At 35.9% G+C, this 18,110-nt stretch overlaps 2 protein-coding genes across 2 annotated transcripts; both read left to right on the top strand.

Annotated features, from left to right (window-relative positions):
- Nucleotides 1-8,083: 8,083 nt before the first annotated feature.
- On the top strand, nucleotides 8,084-9,058 carry LOC125410004 (olfactory receptor 8C8-like). The gene has a single exon (XM_048449228.3). The coding sequence runs from the start codon at nucleotides 8,105-8,107 to the stop codon at nucleotides 9,056-9,058; it is 954 nt and encodes a 317-aa protein (XP_048305185.3). The 5' UTR covers nucleotides 8,084-8,104.
- A 7,424-nt stretch (nucleotides 9,059-16,482) lies between these two features.
- Nucleotides 16,483-17,439, top strand: LOC125409817 (olfactory receptor 8C8-like). Its single transcript, XM_048449010.1, has one exon. The coding sequence runs from the start codon at nucleotides 16,513-16,515 to the stop codon at nucleotides 17,437-17,439; it is 927 nt and encodes a 308-aa protein (XP_048304967.2). The 5' UTR covers nucleotides 16,483-16,512.
- The last annotated feature ends 671 nt before the right edge of the window (nucleotides 17,440-18,110 follow it).

The following is an 18,110-nucleotide window of genomic DNA, read 5'->3' as shown; positions in this document are numbered from 1 at the left end:
TGAGTAAAGTCATTCTACGTTGGAGGGAAAGGCCTAGGAGGAACATTTCAAACCCTTGGACATAATAAAAACAGCCTCTGTGGGTTCACCCATCTTGACACCCTTGCCTTGGACAGTCCTTTCTCCCTTTATTCCACAGGACTCTCAGAGCTCAGTGCAGTACTTGTCTGTGGATCTCTGCCTCTGCTTCCATCAGTTACTGGATAGAGTATCTTTGACGAATTTAGGGAAGTCACCAATCTGCTTCCAGTAGATGGCTAAGTTCAGGCACCCTCTCTATAATGCTAGGACTCTTAGTTGTAGTCATCCTTGTGGGTTTTTGGGATTTCCCTTGAGACAGGTCTTTCCCTAACTGCAAAATGCACCCTCCACTCAAGACGTTTCTTTTGTTACTCTTCCGCTCCATCCTGCCTCCAATCCACCTCCATCCAGCCTATCCAACCTGCTCTCTCTAGAGTCCGTCTTGCCTTTCTCCCTCCTCCCACCTTAGTTTTCCTAGGAGATTTTTTCTATTTCCCCTTCCCAGGGAAATCTGTGCAACCCTCTCTGGACCCTTACTGTTATTCAGACTCTCTGGGGCAGTGGACTGTAGGTTGATTAGCCTATACTTTAGTTCTGATAACTACCTATGAGTGAGTACGTATCTTGCTTGTCTTTCTGAGTCTGGGTTTCTTCACGCAGAATGATTTTTTTCTCTAATTCTATCCATTTTGCCTGCAAATTCCATGATATCATTGGTTTTTTTTTCCCCAGTTGATTCATACTGCTTTGTGTAAATGTACCACATTTTCCAAACCCACAGAAATAGTGGACCTGAGTTCGCAGAGCTCATGGATGCTGGACCAACAGTTAGGGAACCTTCATGGAACCGACCTAGGCCCTCTGCAAATGTGAGACAATTGTGTAGCTTGGTCTCTTAGTAGGGTTTCTAACAGTGGAACAAGGTCCTATCCCTGACTCATAGCTGGTATTTGGTAACCTGTTCCCCATCCTGGATTATCTTGCCCCGCCTTGACACAAGGGGAGGAGCTAGGTCCTGCCTCAATTTGATGTGCCATATTTTGTGCAAGCCCATGGGATAGCTTCCCATTTCTGAATGGAGATGGAGAAAGAGCAGCTGGGGAGGGTAGCAGATCAGAAATAAGAGGGCGATGGAGGAGAGGAGGAAGGGGAACCGGGTTGGTGTGCAAAATAAATTTTTAAAATGTTATTTAATTACAAAATAAAATAAAAGCCTAAACGGTTTACTCAGTTTTTAAATTTCAAACATAGTTTTTGAGATGTGAGGTACAAATGAATTATTTTTACAGTTTTTTGAAAGGAAATGTTGAAATCATTAATGAAATGGATCCATACTCTTGGTTAATTTTGGGGGAAAAATCTATCTTTTTAAGTAAATAGGCATAAAATTAAGAATTTGAAAAATGAAATTACATCAGTGATAGAGACATCAGATATGCTTTGTATGACATATGATTTATATGACACATCATCTGTATAACATATGATCTGTATGACTAATGATCAAATGACACATATCAAATTTACTTTTATTGATGGCTAATCTCTTTTTTTGACAATTAATTATTGTACATTGGGTCAAAGTTTATATACATAGAAGGATAAAGGAAACTAGTGAACTAAGGTTGAGTTATTGGAATTAAAAAAAATTCATTCATATAGTCTGCAAGGCAAGAAGGTGGCTAGTATCCACAAGTGACTGTCTTAATGCAGCACTAATTTATATTCCTTTTGATTTTGGCAAGAGTTGTAGGAAAGTGCAGGTGTCTTGTAGACAGTGCTCTGAAACTGCAAAAACTGAAAGTTGTCAATCTGGGGGTCTTAATATTTCTGTAAAACCTGAAGCTATGTTAGTCACACAATGTATATTTAGCTCTGAGGGGGACTAGAAAACTGAGGAAATTTTGGCATATATCAATATCCTACTGCCTTTCTCTGAATGTCTAGCATGTATGTGTGCAACGTTTAATAGGGTAAAAGTACAGAAGATACAGACAGAGTGCAAAGGCCAAGATGCCAAGCTTATGTCCTGTGTCACCCTAGGACAATCTTCAGGCCGAATTGCTTTTGACAGAAGTCTATGAAAAGTTTCTTAGGCAACCACCATCATCATAACCCACAAATCAGCATGATATATACAGCAAAGAAAAGTGAGTGAATATACCTCATGTTGTTCACCTGCACGCTAAAAGTAGTTATCTTTCAAGTTAACAGAAATGAAAAGAAGTTAAGGGTTTACTTAGATTTCAATAGCATGTAAAAATTAGATTCATTAGAGCATCAGGAAGTCCTGAAAATGTTCACATCTGTCCACCTGGGGAACATTCTGAGCTACTTTTTTTAAAATTTATAAACAATCGAGGTTATAGAAGAAATCTTTGAAGTTAAATGATAACTGATCTCATTTAACGTGCCACTTTGAAGAGATCGTTTACTCTGTATTGACTACAACTCAGAGATATGGATTCAGGTTGCTCCAAATACCACAATGAAATGCTACAGCTTTATGGAGGCTTTTATAATAACAGAACAAAGAAAGGCATAAATCAATGTACCTTTAAAATAATAGCAGGGTCATCACATAGGAGATTAAAGTAGAAACTTCTTTGTTATTGCACACAGATGCCATCTGTTGAATTTTTTTGCCTTTGAGTTGGTGGAAACAAGTTAATATATTCCAAAAGTGTTTTGCCTGATGATTACAAGTAGGAGAGGGAAGGATGAAGGAGGAGTGGGTGAGGGGTAAGAAGTATCACTAACCTGTGAAAGGAACATATACATCACACTGCCTCACCCCAAGATGCAGGCATCTTCAAAGATAGAAAAGAAGAATTGTAAGAGTCAGAGGGAGTAGATATTGCCAGATAAGTAGCATCCTTTGACTATAACAATGAAATAGAACTTAGACTCTACAAATGGCATTTATCCCTGTACACAGCTTTGATTTTAATCTGTTAAATGCAAGGAAATTTTTATTTGTCAGAATAATATAATCAAAATACACTTTAATGAAATAGCCATTTATATTATATAGTACCTTTCTTTAAAAATCAGCGTACAACTTTTCTTCATATCTTAAATATTTGCCCTTGTTTATTTAAATAGAGAACCATATTATGTGTCAGCATAATAAATAATATATGGCACATATATTTTAGGAAAAATAAAACAATATATAGAATTCTAATTATGCAACATTAGTGATATTAATTTTGTTTGTTTCACTATGAATGACTTCAAAGAATCCTAGGATCTAAATTCAAGGGATTGCAAAATTCCAGGTAGGAAGATTATCTCCACTACCATAAATTAGAATGTAAACATAGGTACTTCTATGTCTTCCTTTTCAATTTGATCACCACAGGGAAATTCTAAGGGAGTTCTGCTCTGGAAGTCTAAGGAAGTTTAGCTGAACCTTAGTCTTATGAAAATGGCACATGCTTTGAAGACACGGTAAATCTGCTACCAGCTCCTTACCTTTCCTTCACACTCTCTTGGTAAATGATTAACTAGTAGTATGATCTCTACCGCTTAGGTAAGACAATTTCTACATGATCAGATGACTGAAACACAGAGGCTTAGAACTGGGAAGAACAGTATTTCTACTTTATAATTGATTTTGTGGGCAGTGATTCTATGTTCTACAATTTTTCTTAAGGGGGTTCTTTGTTTCAATGATCTACTTTAGTAGAGGGATGGTTTGAGTGAGCCTATGGGCAGCTGCATTACAGAAAGGTCAAGTTGTCTACAAGGTCTGTTCTATTAGAATACCACCAGGTTACTTTGCAGAAAACTTCAAAGCCAGTAGGACTTTTTGTTTCTACCACATCATTTTTAAGCCCTAATTGTGCTCACTGAATATATTACAATGTCTAGAGACATTTCATTGGCATTGACAGGTATATAGGTGGTGATGATAGGGATGATAGTACCAGCATGTAATAATGAGAAGGGCCAAAGGTGATGTTCATCCGCGTTACACAGGAGAACAGCACAGCATATATTTGTTTCCCCTGAATGTCTATTGTGATAAGGATAAGAAATCCTTATTTATATACATATATAAAGATATGGAACAGAAAAGGAGAATTGTTTTATATGTACTGGATAGTCATGTGCTATAATATGTGGATCATTTAATTTGATTAAAACAACAAAATGGTAACTGTAGGTCTTCTGTTTTGCTTAATATTACTATCATTTTTACAGTGGTGAGATTAGACCTAGAGACTTGTGTTGTTGGGGTTTCTGTCCTGCCTGGTTTCCACAATTGTTAAGTACCAAAGAAATCACACAGAGGTCTACATTAGTTATAAACTGATTGACCCATTAGTTCAGGCTTCTTATTAATTATTCTAACTTATATTAACCCATTATTCTTGTCTATGCTAGCCACGTGACTCGGTACCTTATTCAGCAAGGTAGTCACATCTTACTTCTGTGGCTGGGTCACAAATACAGAATCTGCTTCCTTCTTCCCAGAATTCTCCTATTCTCATTGATCAGACTCCACTTCCTGTCTGGTTGTCCCACCTAAATTTCCTGCCTAGCTACTAACCAATCAGCGTTTTATTAACATACAATTGATAGGGTACAAATCATTGTTCCACAGCACTTCCCCTTTTTTTTTCAGGAACAAGAACTCTGAATTTAATATTCTTCATTTAGCTTTTCTCCTGACCATTATCCATAACAACTTGTAACCAACATTCTAAACAAAGGAAAATATCCATAGTCCATTTTTTGGGAATGTGGGTGTTGTTTTCAGGTTACTTCCTGCTGGTTGGGGTGCTGATAATCTTATAGGGACCTAAAAATATTAGAATTATCATTAAGTCATGACTGGAGTCTTGAATTTGTTCTGTATGTAAAACTCAGACATCTGGGCCATCTGATTTTAACGGAGATTTCTTGCATGGTCTTTCTTGGTCAAACCTGATTTTTCTTAACTGAGAATGAATACACAGCCTCTCATTTCCTACAGAAACAAAAGCAAATATTCTTCTCCAAAGTAACATACCTTTTGACTTCAATTTTGAAGTCAAGGTATTTTCAAAATACCTATCTTGGATTAATTCAATAGCATTTATAAACAAATATCTTTTAGTAGCTGTTGCTCCTTCCTCAGCATTCAAACAATTCAAAGAGAACATAATAACATAGAGTATCCAGATTCTCTGTGTGTTTTTCATTTTATGTGGCTTTATCTTATCCTCTATTTCTTTTCTTTTTAATTTTTGGCTTTTTGAGACAGGGTAACTCTGTGTATATTTGGCTATCCTAGAATTCACTCTGTAGACCAGGTTGTCCTTGAACCCACAGAGATTTGTCAGCCTCTGCCTCCCAAATGCTGGGATTAAAGGTGTGCACCACCACATCCAACTACTCTATTTAATTTTATTTTAATGACTTTAACTTTAGCCTGCATGTATTTTTAATATACTGCAAATCATTTAGAGGTTTTCTTCATCTTTTCTCTCTTTACTGTATCTCTCTATTTTTCTGACCACACAAGTTTTTATTTTGCTAAGCAATATGGCTAAGTTTAAAGCTGTGGCTTTGGCAGCTGGATCTAGCCCATTTCTTAGCTTTCTGAGATTCCAGCCTCATGGCACAGGTAACTGCTGTAGCCATATTTATTGCCACAACTCTATGGCATTTCAAGCTTCCTGCAAGCAAGCAGCAGTCTGCTTACAAAGCACACTCAAATGCTCTGTAGCTGGACACCCTGCCTGAAAGAGTCAGAGTTTGCACTGGCAGTATTGCCCAGAAAGCCGGCATTTTTAAACGGCGTGTTTTTTTTCTGCTATGACTGAAAACCAAAAAGCATGCAGTCAACTTTTCAACAACACCACATAAGTGTTTTGTGGTAGGTCCTCTTAAAAGAGCTGCAAGCTTTTAAGCTAAAGCTGATTCAGGAAGCCTCTCTTAAATGAGGTGCATTTGTCTTTAGCAAACAGAACTCAACTGAGAAAATGCTGCTATCAATAAGCTGTGCTTAACTCTATTCATTTTTGTCTACAATTATTTCCCATGCTCTCTCAGACTTTATGTGGATGCAGTTGTCCTTGTAGGCACTATTTGTCATTGGGGTTTCTATCCTGCCAAATTCCCACAATCATTAAGTCCCAAAGAAATCACACAGAGGTCTACATTAGTTATAAATTGATTGATCCATTATCTCAGGCGTCTTATTAATTCTTATAACTTATATTAGCCCATTATTCTTCTCTATGCTAGCCACGTGGCTTGGTACCTTATTCAGCAAGGCAGTCACATCTTACTTCTTCTGTGCCTGGAATCTGTTTCCTTCTTCTCAGAATCCTTCTGTTCTCATTGACCCAATTCTATTTCCTGTTGGTTGTCCTGCCTATACTTCTTGCCTGGCTACTGGCCACAGCATTTTATTAACATACAATTGACTGGGTATAAACTATTGTCCCATAGCAGACTTGTGTATACCAAATAATGTTTCTACTACTAAACCATATCTTAGACACTCTCTTATGAGCAATATTATATAGATATATACACAAATATGGATATGTAAATAAAATTACAACTTTGGTATATAGTTTCATTATTAAGAAAAAAAATCCAAATTTAACTCACATTATCTTGAGAACCCATTCCTCTCCCCTCAACCTTTTTTTTTTGTAGTTTCATCTCTGAACCATGTAGTTACTGATGCAAATGCCAGAATTTGTAGAAAATTACAAGAAAGACAAGTTTTTATGTCTCTGGAGTTTACTCTTACTGAGTTGTGTGGGGATTAATGAGTAGAATTCTAAAGGGAACAAACCAACACTCTGCTCAGGGAACTAGCTATTCCTTGTGGGAAATTGTGAAATAAACATTACTTTGAGTCTCGAAAGAGAGAGTGTTTATATTCATACTATATGATGTAAACACCAGTTCTGTTATTTTTTCCATTAAACAACTCATTCAGCCTCAGAGATGTCATCAAGGACAGAATAATTTTCTATGCTTCTCTGATGGCTGTTCTTGATTTTTAAATTGATTATAACTAGAGTGAACTACAATCCAGAAACGGAGGGCACAAGTGTGTTATAAATCTTGAGGCAGGAAGCTATGTGCCTTTAATCTAGATATTGAGGCTGGAAGGCATGCTTTTAATATTGGCCACACCTTCTACTAGAAACTGTAGAAAGACAATAAAATAAAGAAGGGTTTGTCTTTCACTTTTTTGTCTTGACCTCATCAGCTCATTCATTCCTCCTTTGGGATCCCAGCAGATAGTTGAGACACACAGCATTGTCTGACTTAGCAGGTACAAGATTCTTATACTTACCATTTATAAGTAGCCACTGTTGGAATGCAGCCTATAAGTCATTCCAATAAATTTCTATTATATATATATATATATATATATATGTAATATATATATTTCATGATTACTGTGACTTTAGAGAACCTTGATGAATACAATGTCTACTATATTTCCCTAGAATACTATGTATGAGTCTCACTTGAAAGAAATGATATATTGAATGCACATATGAGACTGTTATTTTCTTCTGTATAAATGAAAAGAATTTTTAAGAGAAATTTTTAAATTGAAATCATGCCATATTCCTGTCATAGATATTTTAGGAAGTCAGAACTAATTTTGTATTGATAACTAGCATATCTCTTTATGTCAGAAAGTTAAATACCTTAGGATATTAAAGTGGGGCCTGGGTGGTTCAAGAGCAGCGATGTATTCAGGTAAACAGGGGTTAGCTTTTCATCAATTGTCTTTATCTTCATAACACCTCTAAAAACTCTAAGCTCTATAAATCATGGGTTCCAAAGACAGTGATGAAAACTAGAGAGATAGGAGGAAATAGATGTTTAGAGACTTTAGGAGTTGTGTCAGTGTTTAATTAGAGTAGATTTTCTTCATGGCCAGGAAAAGAATAAATAGGGATTTCTTAGGAATGGGAAGTAATGCTTTGTTCTGTGACTTTAAATAACCATGAACTTGTAATAACTGGCTCAAGTTGTCTTTTTGGACTCTAAAAACAGTTCCTTACTAATTTGACTACTTACTTCTGTTTTTATAGATCTGCTGGTAACATAAATGGCTATGGAGAATGACTCTACAGTGACTGAATTCATTCTCACAGGACTGACAGACCGACCTGAGCTCCAGCTACCCCTGTTCATCCTGTTTCTGGTGTATCACACAGTCACTGTGGTGGGAAACTTGAGTTTAATGAGTCTCATTTTTCTGAATTCAAATCTGCAGACCCCCATGTACTTTTTTCTCTTTAATTTGTCCTTCATTGACGTATGTTATTCCTTTGTCTTTACTCCCAAAACACTAATGAGTTTTGTTTTAGAGAAGAACACTATCTCCTTTAGTGGATGCATGACTCAGCTGTTTTTCTTCTGTTTTTTTGCCAACTCTGAGTGTTATGTGTTGACAGCCATGGCTTATGATCGCTATGCAGCCATCTGTCAGCCCCTTTTGTACATGGTCATCATGTCTCCTACAACATGTTCCCTGCTGATGCTTGGTTCATACTTTATGGGGCTTGCTGGTGCCATTGTCCATACAGGGTTTATGATCAGGCTACACTTTTGTAATTCTAACATCATCAACAACTACATGTGTGATATCTTCCCCCTTCTCCAGCTCTCCTGCAGCAGCACCTATGCCAGTGAGCTTGTGAGTTCTGTTGTTGTCAGCACAGTGATCATTGCATCTAGTGTTATCATCTTAATGTCCTATGCTTTGATTCTTTTTAATGTCACTCAACTGTCATCAGGTAAGGGTTTGTACAAAGCCATGAGCACCTGTAGTTCCCACATAATAACTGTGGCCCTATTCTATGGATTTGGTATGCTTACACATATCAAAACATCATCTGATAAATCTGTGGATCAGGGGAAAATTCTCAGTGTATTTTGTACATTTTTGCTTCCCTTATTGAATCCTTTTATATATAGTCTCAGGAATAAGGATGTGAAGCTTGCTCTAAAGAGAACTCTGAGGAGACTCACAGTGAGTCAAGCATCAGAGCTGTCTTAGGCCATGTCTCCAATTTGGGTCTTTGTCTCCATTTCATTTTCTTATTACCATCTTTTCAATATTCTCTTTCCTTCTCTTCATCTTTATTTCTATATTCTGCTAAGTCTTTCCCTTCTTTTTTCTCTACAAAAGTTCTTGATATTCTTATCTGGGCATAAGAAAATATTTTTGATCTAGGGCTCATCCTGAATGTGGAACCAGCAACATCTTTGTACAATGTAGATACACAAGATGACATGTTTTGAATCTTGGACAGCCTACCTACTATTTATCTATATACTTCTACAATTAAGGAAAGCCAGGGAGTTGAATGTTAATAAGTTTACTTGTATTGTTCTTTTCAGTAGACATTTGTAGAGTTCTTCCTATTTCAGGTCTTTAAAAACACTTGTGAATTGCACATAAAGTGAGAATGCATGACAAAAGTTATGGCCATGGTAAAATTGTCAAAGATTTTAGTATTAGTTTTTGTCTTTCAAGATTTTTCTTATTTTGAATTTTGTACCTCATCTTTACAAAATGACAATATGTATATTCTTGGAGAAATGGTTAACCATTTTTATAACCATTGAAGCTTAAATTATGCTAATTTTGTATTCATAATTCTTAAATATCACTAGCAATGATCGATTTTTTAGAAGGTTGTTTTGTCATAAAATAATGGAATTTGTCACTGCTTCTGAGCTGTTGATAGTCATTACTTTTAGTTACCACAAAATAACAATATATAGTGTCTAAAGTCATTATTCTCTTTATTATATAACAAGGATGATGCTTCCAAAGAAATGTCTACTTACTTCTATAAAAGAAACCTTAGGTGAAATTATAACCTAATGAATAGAGTGCTAGTATATGCTCCTGTTTGATTCTTACCACACATATACATACATATAATTATATTTATGTATATATCATAAAATGTTCATGTACATGTGTTTATGGCACAAATATTCAACAACTGTAATTTTTATTTAAATGTGTAAATCTAATTTTTTCTTTTGCTTATTTCTAGGAATGCCTCTCCACAACTCATGCCAAATCAAACAAATAACTAATATAACTAAATGTCTGTGTAATGTGTAAATTTTTAAATATAGTGTGAATATAATTCTTTTCTGTTTTCTGTATTTGATTGTTTTAGGTTATATAGTTAGTAACACAGATCCTAGTTTTTAACTCATCATGCATCCAATAAACAGAAGGAAGGAAAGAAAGAGAATTGTTAAATGACAGAGAGAGCTAGATAGTTGTTCAGGATGAGTGTGAAAGAGGGACCAGACCTGGTAACCACAGGGGCAGTCTGATACCTCCACCTTGGCAGAGGTTGAATGTGCTATGATGACTCGATAGTTTCCAGCTTCATAACAAGGAATTGTTAGGGACCTGAAAGCTGACACTGGTTAAGACTCACATCATAAAAGCAGTGGCTGAGAAGACATGAAGCTGTGAGCAGAAATTGGCAGAGCCCTGGGCTATTTGGCAAGCAAGATTGACTCTTTAAAGGTTTTGTGATTCTGTGTTGTAGTGGCTCATTCCCCCAGACAACACAACCTTAGGAATTGTCAAACTCAGCCAGTTGATGAATTGCTTATACCATACCCCCCACCACTACCCCGTGATGTGTAGAGACAGCCTTTCAAGACTTTTGCATGGCTTTGACTTTGGGTTGGAGTTCAACTATATAGATGTATTAAGACATGTAAGTGGCTACCAACAATTGCCCAAAGTAGACAGCTAAAAATCAGGAATGAGGATGAATACTCCAAAGAGATCATTAAGCCTTATGCTGATCTAGTGCTGATCTATAAACAACAGCAAGAAAAGCAATAATCTTTATAATAGTCCTTATAGTAGATCATGGATATCAGAGAAGTACAAAGCCAGACAACAGATTGAAAGTTGGAGCAATTCCTTGTTATTGGTTTCTGTTGTTGAGAGTTATCTTTAGAAATGATGGATTGTTTATCAGAATGACAGGATGCTTAACTATAAAATAAAAAATGCTTACGCATCATAAGAATACATTTTTCACTAGAGAGTAAATTTTACAATTTAGTACATATGTCTAAATTGGAACTAAACGGAACACCATAATTTTCAAATAAAATGAACAGTATGTGAGAAGTGAATATTTCCAGAAAGAATTAGGTAAGAACAATTCTGCTGACTCACACAAAGCATAACTAAATAATAAAATGTGATATGACAAATGCCTACTGCATAATATTACTGGGCATCTTAGGTATATATTAGTGGTAATTTTGTTATGAAATTATTTCTGCTTTGTTTTACAAATTTTCTGTAGACTCAATTGAGAAACAATAAAAGACTGCTGCAGTCTGACTCTTAAGAAGTATTATTTGTACTGACTAACTTCAATTCATTTTGGAGAATTATGCCACCGCCCACCTCAGCCGGGGGTGGGGTCTTGTGGGACGTGGTTTCTCGAAGACCAGGTGGGTAAGGATTCAGTGGTGACAAACAGAAACAAGCACAGAGGCAGTTTGAATCTGAGTGTATTTTACAGCTCTCAAACAAGGGTTTTTATACAAGAAGAACATAAAAAGATGTGTTCAGTGAAGCAGTTACAAAGAGCAATTATCATAATCATTTGGCACAGGAAAACATAATCAGGTATTACATTTCCTAAACAGTGGATTCAAAGAATCATTTATGACCAAAATAGATAACATCTTAGTTACTAAACAATGGGATCAAAGTATCAATTATGACACTAAACAAGTACAAAAAAAAATCACTTATAGTTAATGAATGACTCTTAGTTCCTGATCAAGTTCAAAAATTTTCATATGTAATCCTTAACTATCATCTAGCTTTTATCTTATTAATAACCCTCAAAGTTCAGTTTAAAACTACTTAAGCAATGCTTTCTATACCACAATGTCAAAGCCAACCTCATCTACACATGCACAGCCTTACAAATTCATATATTGTTGGGAGGATATTTTATCAAAGTATTATTTTGTAATTATGTAAATGATTATGAAGCAAAGCATTGAATCTCTTAGAAAAGAGGTCATGGCTAGTAACCCCAATTCAAGGTTATTATTCTCGGCCCATGCTATCAGAAACATTCTGTAAATATTAAAAGGAAATAGAAACAGACAAACTGTCATGAGAACTACAGCTCAATAATTTCTGTCTGGCTAGAGAGTTCCACAACCAGTTCCAGGAGACCTCCTCCCTTAGGAGTCTAATGCCTCAGTCTGTGTAACTTGTCACACAGAATCTACTGGGGTTGGTGTGGCAGAATTACATGCTTTGTTGCTAAATTTGGATTTCTAAATAATTATCACACAGTGTGTCTTCAGTAGCGGTGGTGTGTATATGTCTCGTGAATGGTTAACATAATCTGCATCTACTGTGAAACTGTGACCTTCTGTGAAGAGGTTAGTGGAAACCACTGAATCCTAATGCCTGTGGCTTTTTAAAGAATAATTGGAGTCTACTGCATATACTGACTTTTGGGGATCCTATTTCCTTTGGATGTATACCTTGCTTGACCTGGATGTAGTGGGGAGGGCCTTGGAATTTCCACAGAGCAGGGTGCCTTGCCCTCTTAAGACTGGAGGGGGTGAGGGGAGGGTTGTAAAGGGAGTGGGAGGGGAGTGGGAGGAGGGGAGGATGTGCGAATTTGGATTGTTTTTTTTGAAATAATAATAATAATAATAACATTTGGAATTAGCCAGTTGATGGTGGCACACACCTTTAATACCAACACTTGGGAGGCAGAGGCAGATGGATCTCTGTGAGTTCAATTCAGGTCTGGTCTTCAAAAGCTTGTTCCAGGACAGGCTAGAGAGAAACCCTGTCTTGGAAAAAAATATAACAAACAAACAAAAAAGAATACTTGAAATTAGATAAATTTAAGCACTAGCTCTTAACTTTTGACCTTCTGATATTAATTTGGAGAGTTGTGACCTATGATTTTGGAAATTAACCCCATATTGTAATGATCTTCCTGCACATAACTCATTTGAAAGATATTTTATTTCCTAATTTAAATTAGATTTAAATTTTGTGAAAAATTAGGTAAATAAACAAACAAACATTCCAGTGTTAGTTTACTTAAACCATCATGGCCATTGCAATCTGAAAAAATGGTCTACTTTGCCTATCAGAGCTACCTTTCCTCCATCTTTAGGTACTGTGCAACACCGAAGAGAAGTGAGTGGCAAAAGTAAAGTCTACAAAAGTAAACCTCAAGCCTATTTTCTTATTTATATAATGTTTAAAATATTTTAGTAGTCTTTTTATGCCTTTCCAGATGGTCTTTGTAAAATGGTTGATGATAACATCAAGTAAAGAACCTGGTAAATTTAAATTTTTCTGAAGGGGCGTGGTGCGATCGGTAATTAAGGATCCGCCAGACTAGTTTAATACAAAATATACAGCTTTAATAAACAGAAGGAAGACTTACACCAGAATCCCAACGATCCATCCAGACACAGGAGCCAGGCACGAGAGAGAGCATGCGGGGGCTTTCACCCGCCAGGTTTATAGGTAAATTTTTGCCTTAGGGCAACACATCCCACAAACAGGATGTGATTGGCTGAACTCCCCTATCATTTTTCAAACATAAATTTTAAAGAAGAGCGAAATAATACCACTTCTGTTTTGCCCTGAAATTATTATTGTACACATTTGGCTTGACAAGCCATTAAATAAGAATACTAAAAAGAATTAGAAAGGTTGTTCCATTATTGACCTGAAAATAAACTTTAATGTACTATACTTGAATATACTCTTCATTATTTCAACTTTGTTATATTATTGTCACACAAACAAATGGGATATTTTACTAGTGATATTTTTAAGAAATATTTTCAATTTTTGTCTTTTGTACTACAATTTATGACATTGCAATGAGTATTTGTATGCAAGATTCTGTTAAGAACTTAGTGGTTTCTTTTAAGCACGCAGTGTATATATTTATAAGCTACTTACATATGTATTTAGAATGTTTCCAAAGATGCTACATGTATGTGTGATTTGGTTGGAAAATTTCAAAATATTATTAGAAGAATGTGTGTAACTTTACTTTCATAATAATTTATGACTATTCCAGTTATTTCACATCTGCATATGTAATCAATTTTGTCAGCTTTGTTACTGAGATAACTGTTTTAAATCAATATTAGTAACCATGCTGCTTTGTGGAACAATGACTTTACACGTTTACCACATGGGAAGTTTAGAAAGAATGTTATAAAAATTCCTTTGTTTCCTGATGTGATATTCTGTCAGAAATCTGAAAAAGTGAATGAAAACTATCAAAAACACCCCCTGCTCTATAGCCAGATGACTAAAAGCACAAAATAGTAATAGGATACAAAAATTAATATGTGAAATCTATTCTCTTATTTGATGAGAGCAACAGATATTGGAAATTAAAAATACAATGTCATTGATGTTAGTGTGAAAGAGTAGAGACTTGCATATACACCAGCCTAGCAGTTGTGGGTAGATATCTACCGAAGTAAGGATAGAACACATTATCACAATAATATAAAATGACCTCTAAAGTCTCATGTGCTTGACCACCTGGCCCTAAGCTGATTATACTATTTTGTTTGGCTGTGGCCTTATTAGAAAAAGTAGATAAGCCTGGGAAGGTCTTGAAAGCTATATTGACTTGAGGTTCTGGCCCAAGCTCTCTATATTCTGCTCAACTCTATGTAGGATGTGTTTTCTGCATGTTTCTGCTGCTATTCTAAAGTGGAGCTTCTTCCACTGCTGTGCTTTCTCTGAAAAGGTAGAGTACAATCCCATGAAATTCTGAGACTAAATAAAGCTTTCTGCCCTTAATTTGTCTATGTTATATGTTTTGCTGTAATACATATGATGAGAAAGGCAATCTACAGGATCTAGGCACAGGAGACCACTTCCTAAGTAGAACCCCAGTAGCACAGACAATAAGAGAATCAATGAATAAATGAAACCTCCTGAAACTGAGAAGCTTCTGTAAAGCAAAGGACACTGTCAGTAAGACAAAAAGGCTACCTTCTGACTGGGAGAAGATCTTCACCAACCCCTCATCAGACAAAGGTCTGATCTCCAAAATATACAAAGAACTCAAGAAACTAGACACTAAAACTCTAATTAATCCAATTAAAAAATGGGGTACTGAACTGAACAGAGAATTCACAACAGATGAACTTCGAATGGCCAAAAGACACTTAAGGTCATGCTCAACCTCCTTAGCGATCAGGGAAATGCAAATCAAAGCAACTCTGAGATACCATCTTACACCTGTCATAATAGTCTGTTTATTTCTTAAGCATATAGAAGATACATTTCTAAGTATATACAGATATAGTTATATGTAAATAAGGGTCATTGCTGTCTACATCTACACTAATAGATATGTAAAAGCCTATGTGTAAACTAATATTACTCTCCTCTCATAAATTATATATGAAATTTAATCTATCTGTCTGTCTGTCTGCCTATATAACTATCTAGAATTTTAAAACTGTGGTCTACTGTTTATTACTCCAGTCAAAGATGTTCATAGGATAGCTGCAAATGGCAAGTGAGCAGTTCTCTGAATGTTCTGTTGTAGAGCTGTGCAAACCTTGAGAATGGCAAAGGGGACCAATCACAACTCTGCCCTGGGAATTAGATGCTCCCTGGCGAGAAATTATTAACAGAATAAGACTGTGAATCTCAAAAGAATCACCTTAGTTTTACAGCAGTTGATGTAAACATAAATTCAGTAATTTTTACCCTCAAGGGGTATATCCCATAGAGACGATATCATAAAGAAGAATACTTTTCTGTACTTATAATATTTTTTCTCACAAACCTTGACCTTATTCTCATGAGTAAGGTAATGCTTTAGAGACTCATGTAAGAATGTTGTTTTATTTTTGAGTATGTGGAAAGAACTTTCTATGTCATTTTGCACAATGAGCTTCTTCTGGCAAGTCATATATAATCTACATTTGTGCAACTACCCACTTCATCACCAGTAACATTGCTCACCTAGACTGTGTGAAGGAAGGAACCAAGAGATCTGAAAGTAAGACAGGTTCTAGATGACCAACGGTGAGCACTGAATTGTCGTATTGACAATTTCCCTTAGAATTTCGAGTTTCATAAATCTTGGGTTTTGAAAGAAACTTCTTATGTATTATTTTCTTCAACTTCAATATTTAGTAAAGAACAAGGGAAAGGGAAGAAATTATATTCTGAGTCACTGGAGATCAATTGACAACATTTCTGTGAATACATGTTATGGGTAGAGAAAACAGAAATAGGGATGACTTAGGAATCAACACTTAGGTTTTGCTCTTTGGGGTCCACCTATGTGCTCCCTCATGCTTGGAAATGATTAAATCAAGTTATCCACTTGGAGTGAAAAATTCACAATTGATTAAAGTTCATTTCTATATTTGTTCTTCCAGGTGCCACACATGTAGCAAAGAATTATGGAAAATGACTCTTCAGTGTCTGAGTTCATTCTTATGGGCCTGACAGACCAACCTGAACTCCAGCTGCCCTTATTTGCTCTGTTCTTGGTGAACTACACAGCCACTGTGATGGGAAACTTGAGCTTAATGAGTCTCATTTTCTTGAACTCAAACCTCCACACTCCCATGTACTTTTTTATCTTTAATCTCTCCTTCATTGATTTCTGTTATTCCTTTGTCTTTACCCCCAAAATGCTGATGAGCTTTGTTTTAAAGAAGAACACCATATCCTTCAGAGGATGCATAACTCAATTGTTTTTCTTCTGCTTTTTTGTTAGCTCAGAGTGTTATGTGTTGACTGCCATGGCCTATGATCGCTATGTAGCCATCTGTCAGCCACTGCTGTACAAGGTTATTATGTCACCTGAGATGTGTTTTATGCTGATGTTTGGTTCTTACTTGATGGGATTTGCTGGGGCCATAGCTCACACAGGGTGTATGCTCAGGCTCAGGTTTTGTGACTCTAACATCATCAACCACTACATGTGTGACATCTTCCCTCTCCTCCAGCTCTCCTGCAGTAGCACTTATGTCAATGAACTTCTGAGCTTTGTTGTGGTGGGTACAGTTATCACTCTATCTAGCCTCATTATCTTAGTCTCATATGCTAGGATCCTTTCTAGTGTCGTTCAAATGTCATCAGGTAAAGGTTGGTCCAAAGCCATGGGAACCTGTGGGTCTCACATCATAACAGTCAGTCTCTTCTATGGATCTGGGATGCTTGCTTATGTGAAGCCATTATCTGCTGAAACCGTGGGCCAGGAGAAAATTTTCTCAGTCTTTTATACCTTTTTGGTGCCCATGCTAAATCCTCTTATTTATAGCCTCAGAAACAAGGATGTCAAGCTTGCTATGAATAGAACCATGAAGAGAATAACAAACTGATATGTCTATAGGGGTTTCTCCTAGATCTGTTTCTACCTATCTGCTGTTTTCCTCTCATTTATTGTCTTTTTGATTACATATCATTAACTGATTAATCACTTATGATTTCTCTCCTGTTTCTACAGTATCACCAAGCTTTCTATAGTATCATTTGTCCTTCCACTGTGCAATGTCACTTTTGTTAGGTTTATTTTCTTTATATACATAAGCATAGATAATAGGCTACCCAATTGTTATAATTTTTATAATTTTCAGGTTACTTTCTTAGTGATTCCTATTGAAATATTTGTATCACTGTAATTTTTCACTTTACATCTTTGCATTTATTCAAATTCATATAGGAAAAAAATTATATGCTGAAAAAAGAGCCTAACTGAAGAAATAAAATACATTTTAATATAACACTGTTATGACCAATAGTAATGACAGTTTGTCCCTGTTGTTAGTATATGTTATACATTGTTCTAAGGATTTTTTTCATAACTCTCTTAAATACATGACACTATATTGAAGTGAGAAAAGTGAGATACAGAAAAGTTTACAAACTATTAAGCTACTTAGTGGGAGAAATAAGATATATCTGATGAAGAAATGGAGGACCAAAAAATGAATTGCAATGTAACAGTGAGAATTTCTGGAGAATTATTTCACAATGATTCAAAAACAAATGA

This window comes from Myodes glareolus, chromosome 4 (genome assembly GCF_982192425.1).
Source record: "Myodes glareolus chromosome 4, mMyoGla1.1, whole genome shotgun sequence".
In the NCBI taxonomy this organism is placed as follows: domain Eukaryota; kingdom Metazoa; phylum Chordata; class Mammalia; order Rodentia; family Cricetidae; genus Myodes; species Myodes glareolus.
Note: the sequence above shows the minus strand (reverse complement) of the source record. Positions and strands in the feature narration are given on the sequence as shown.

Excerpts from the sequence above, each read along its gene's own strand:
- LOC125410004 (XM_048449228.3), top strand. The coding sequence starts at position 8,105 with ATGGCTATGGAGAATGACTCTACAGTGACTGAATTCATTCTCACAGGA.
- LOC125409817 (XM_048449010.1), top strand. The coding sequence starts at position 16,513 with ATGGAAAATGACTCTTCAGTGTCTGAGTTCATTCTTATGGGCCTGACA.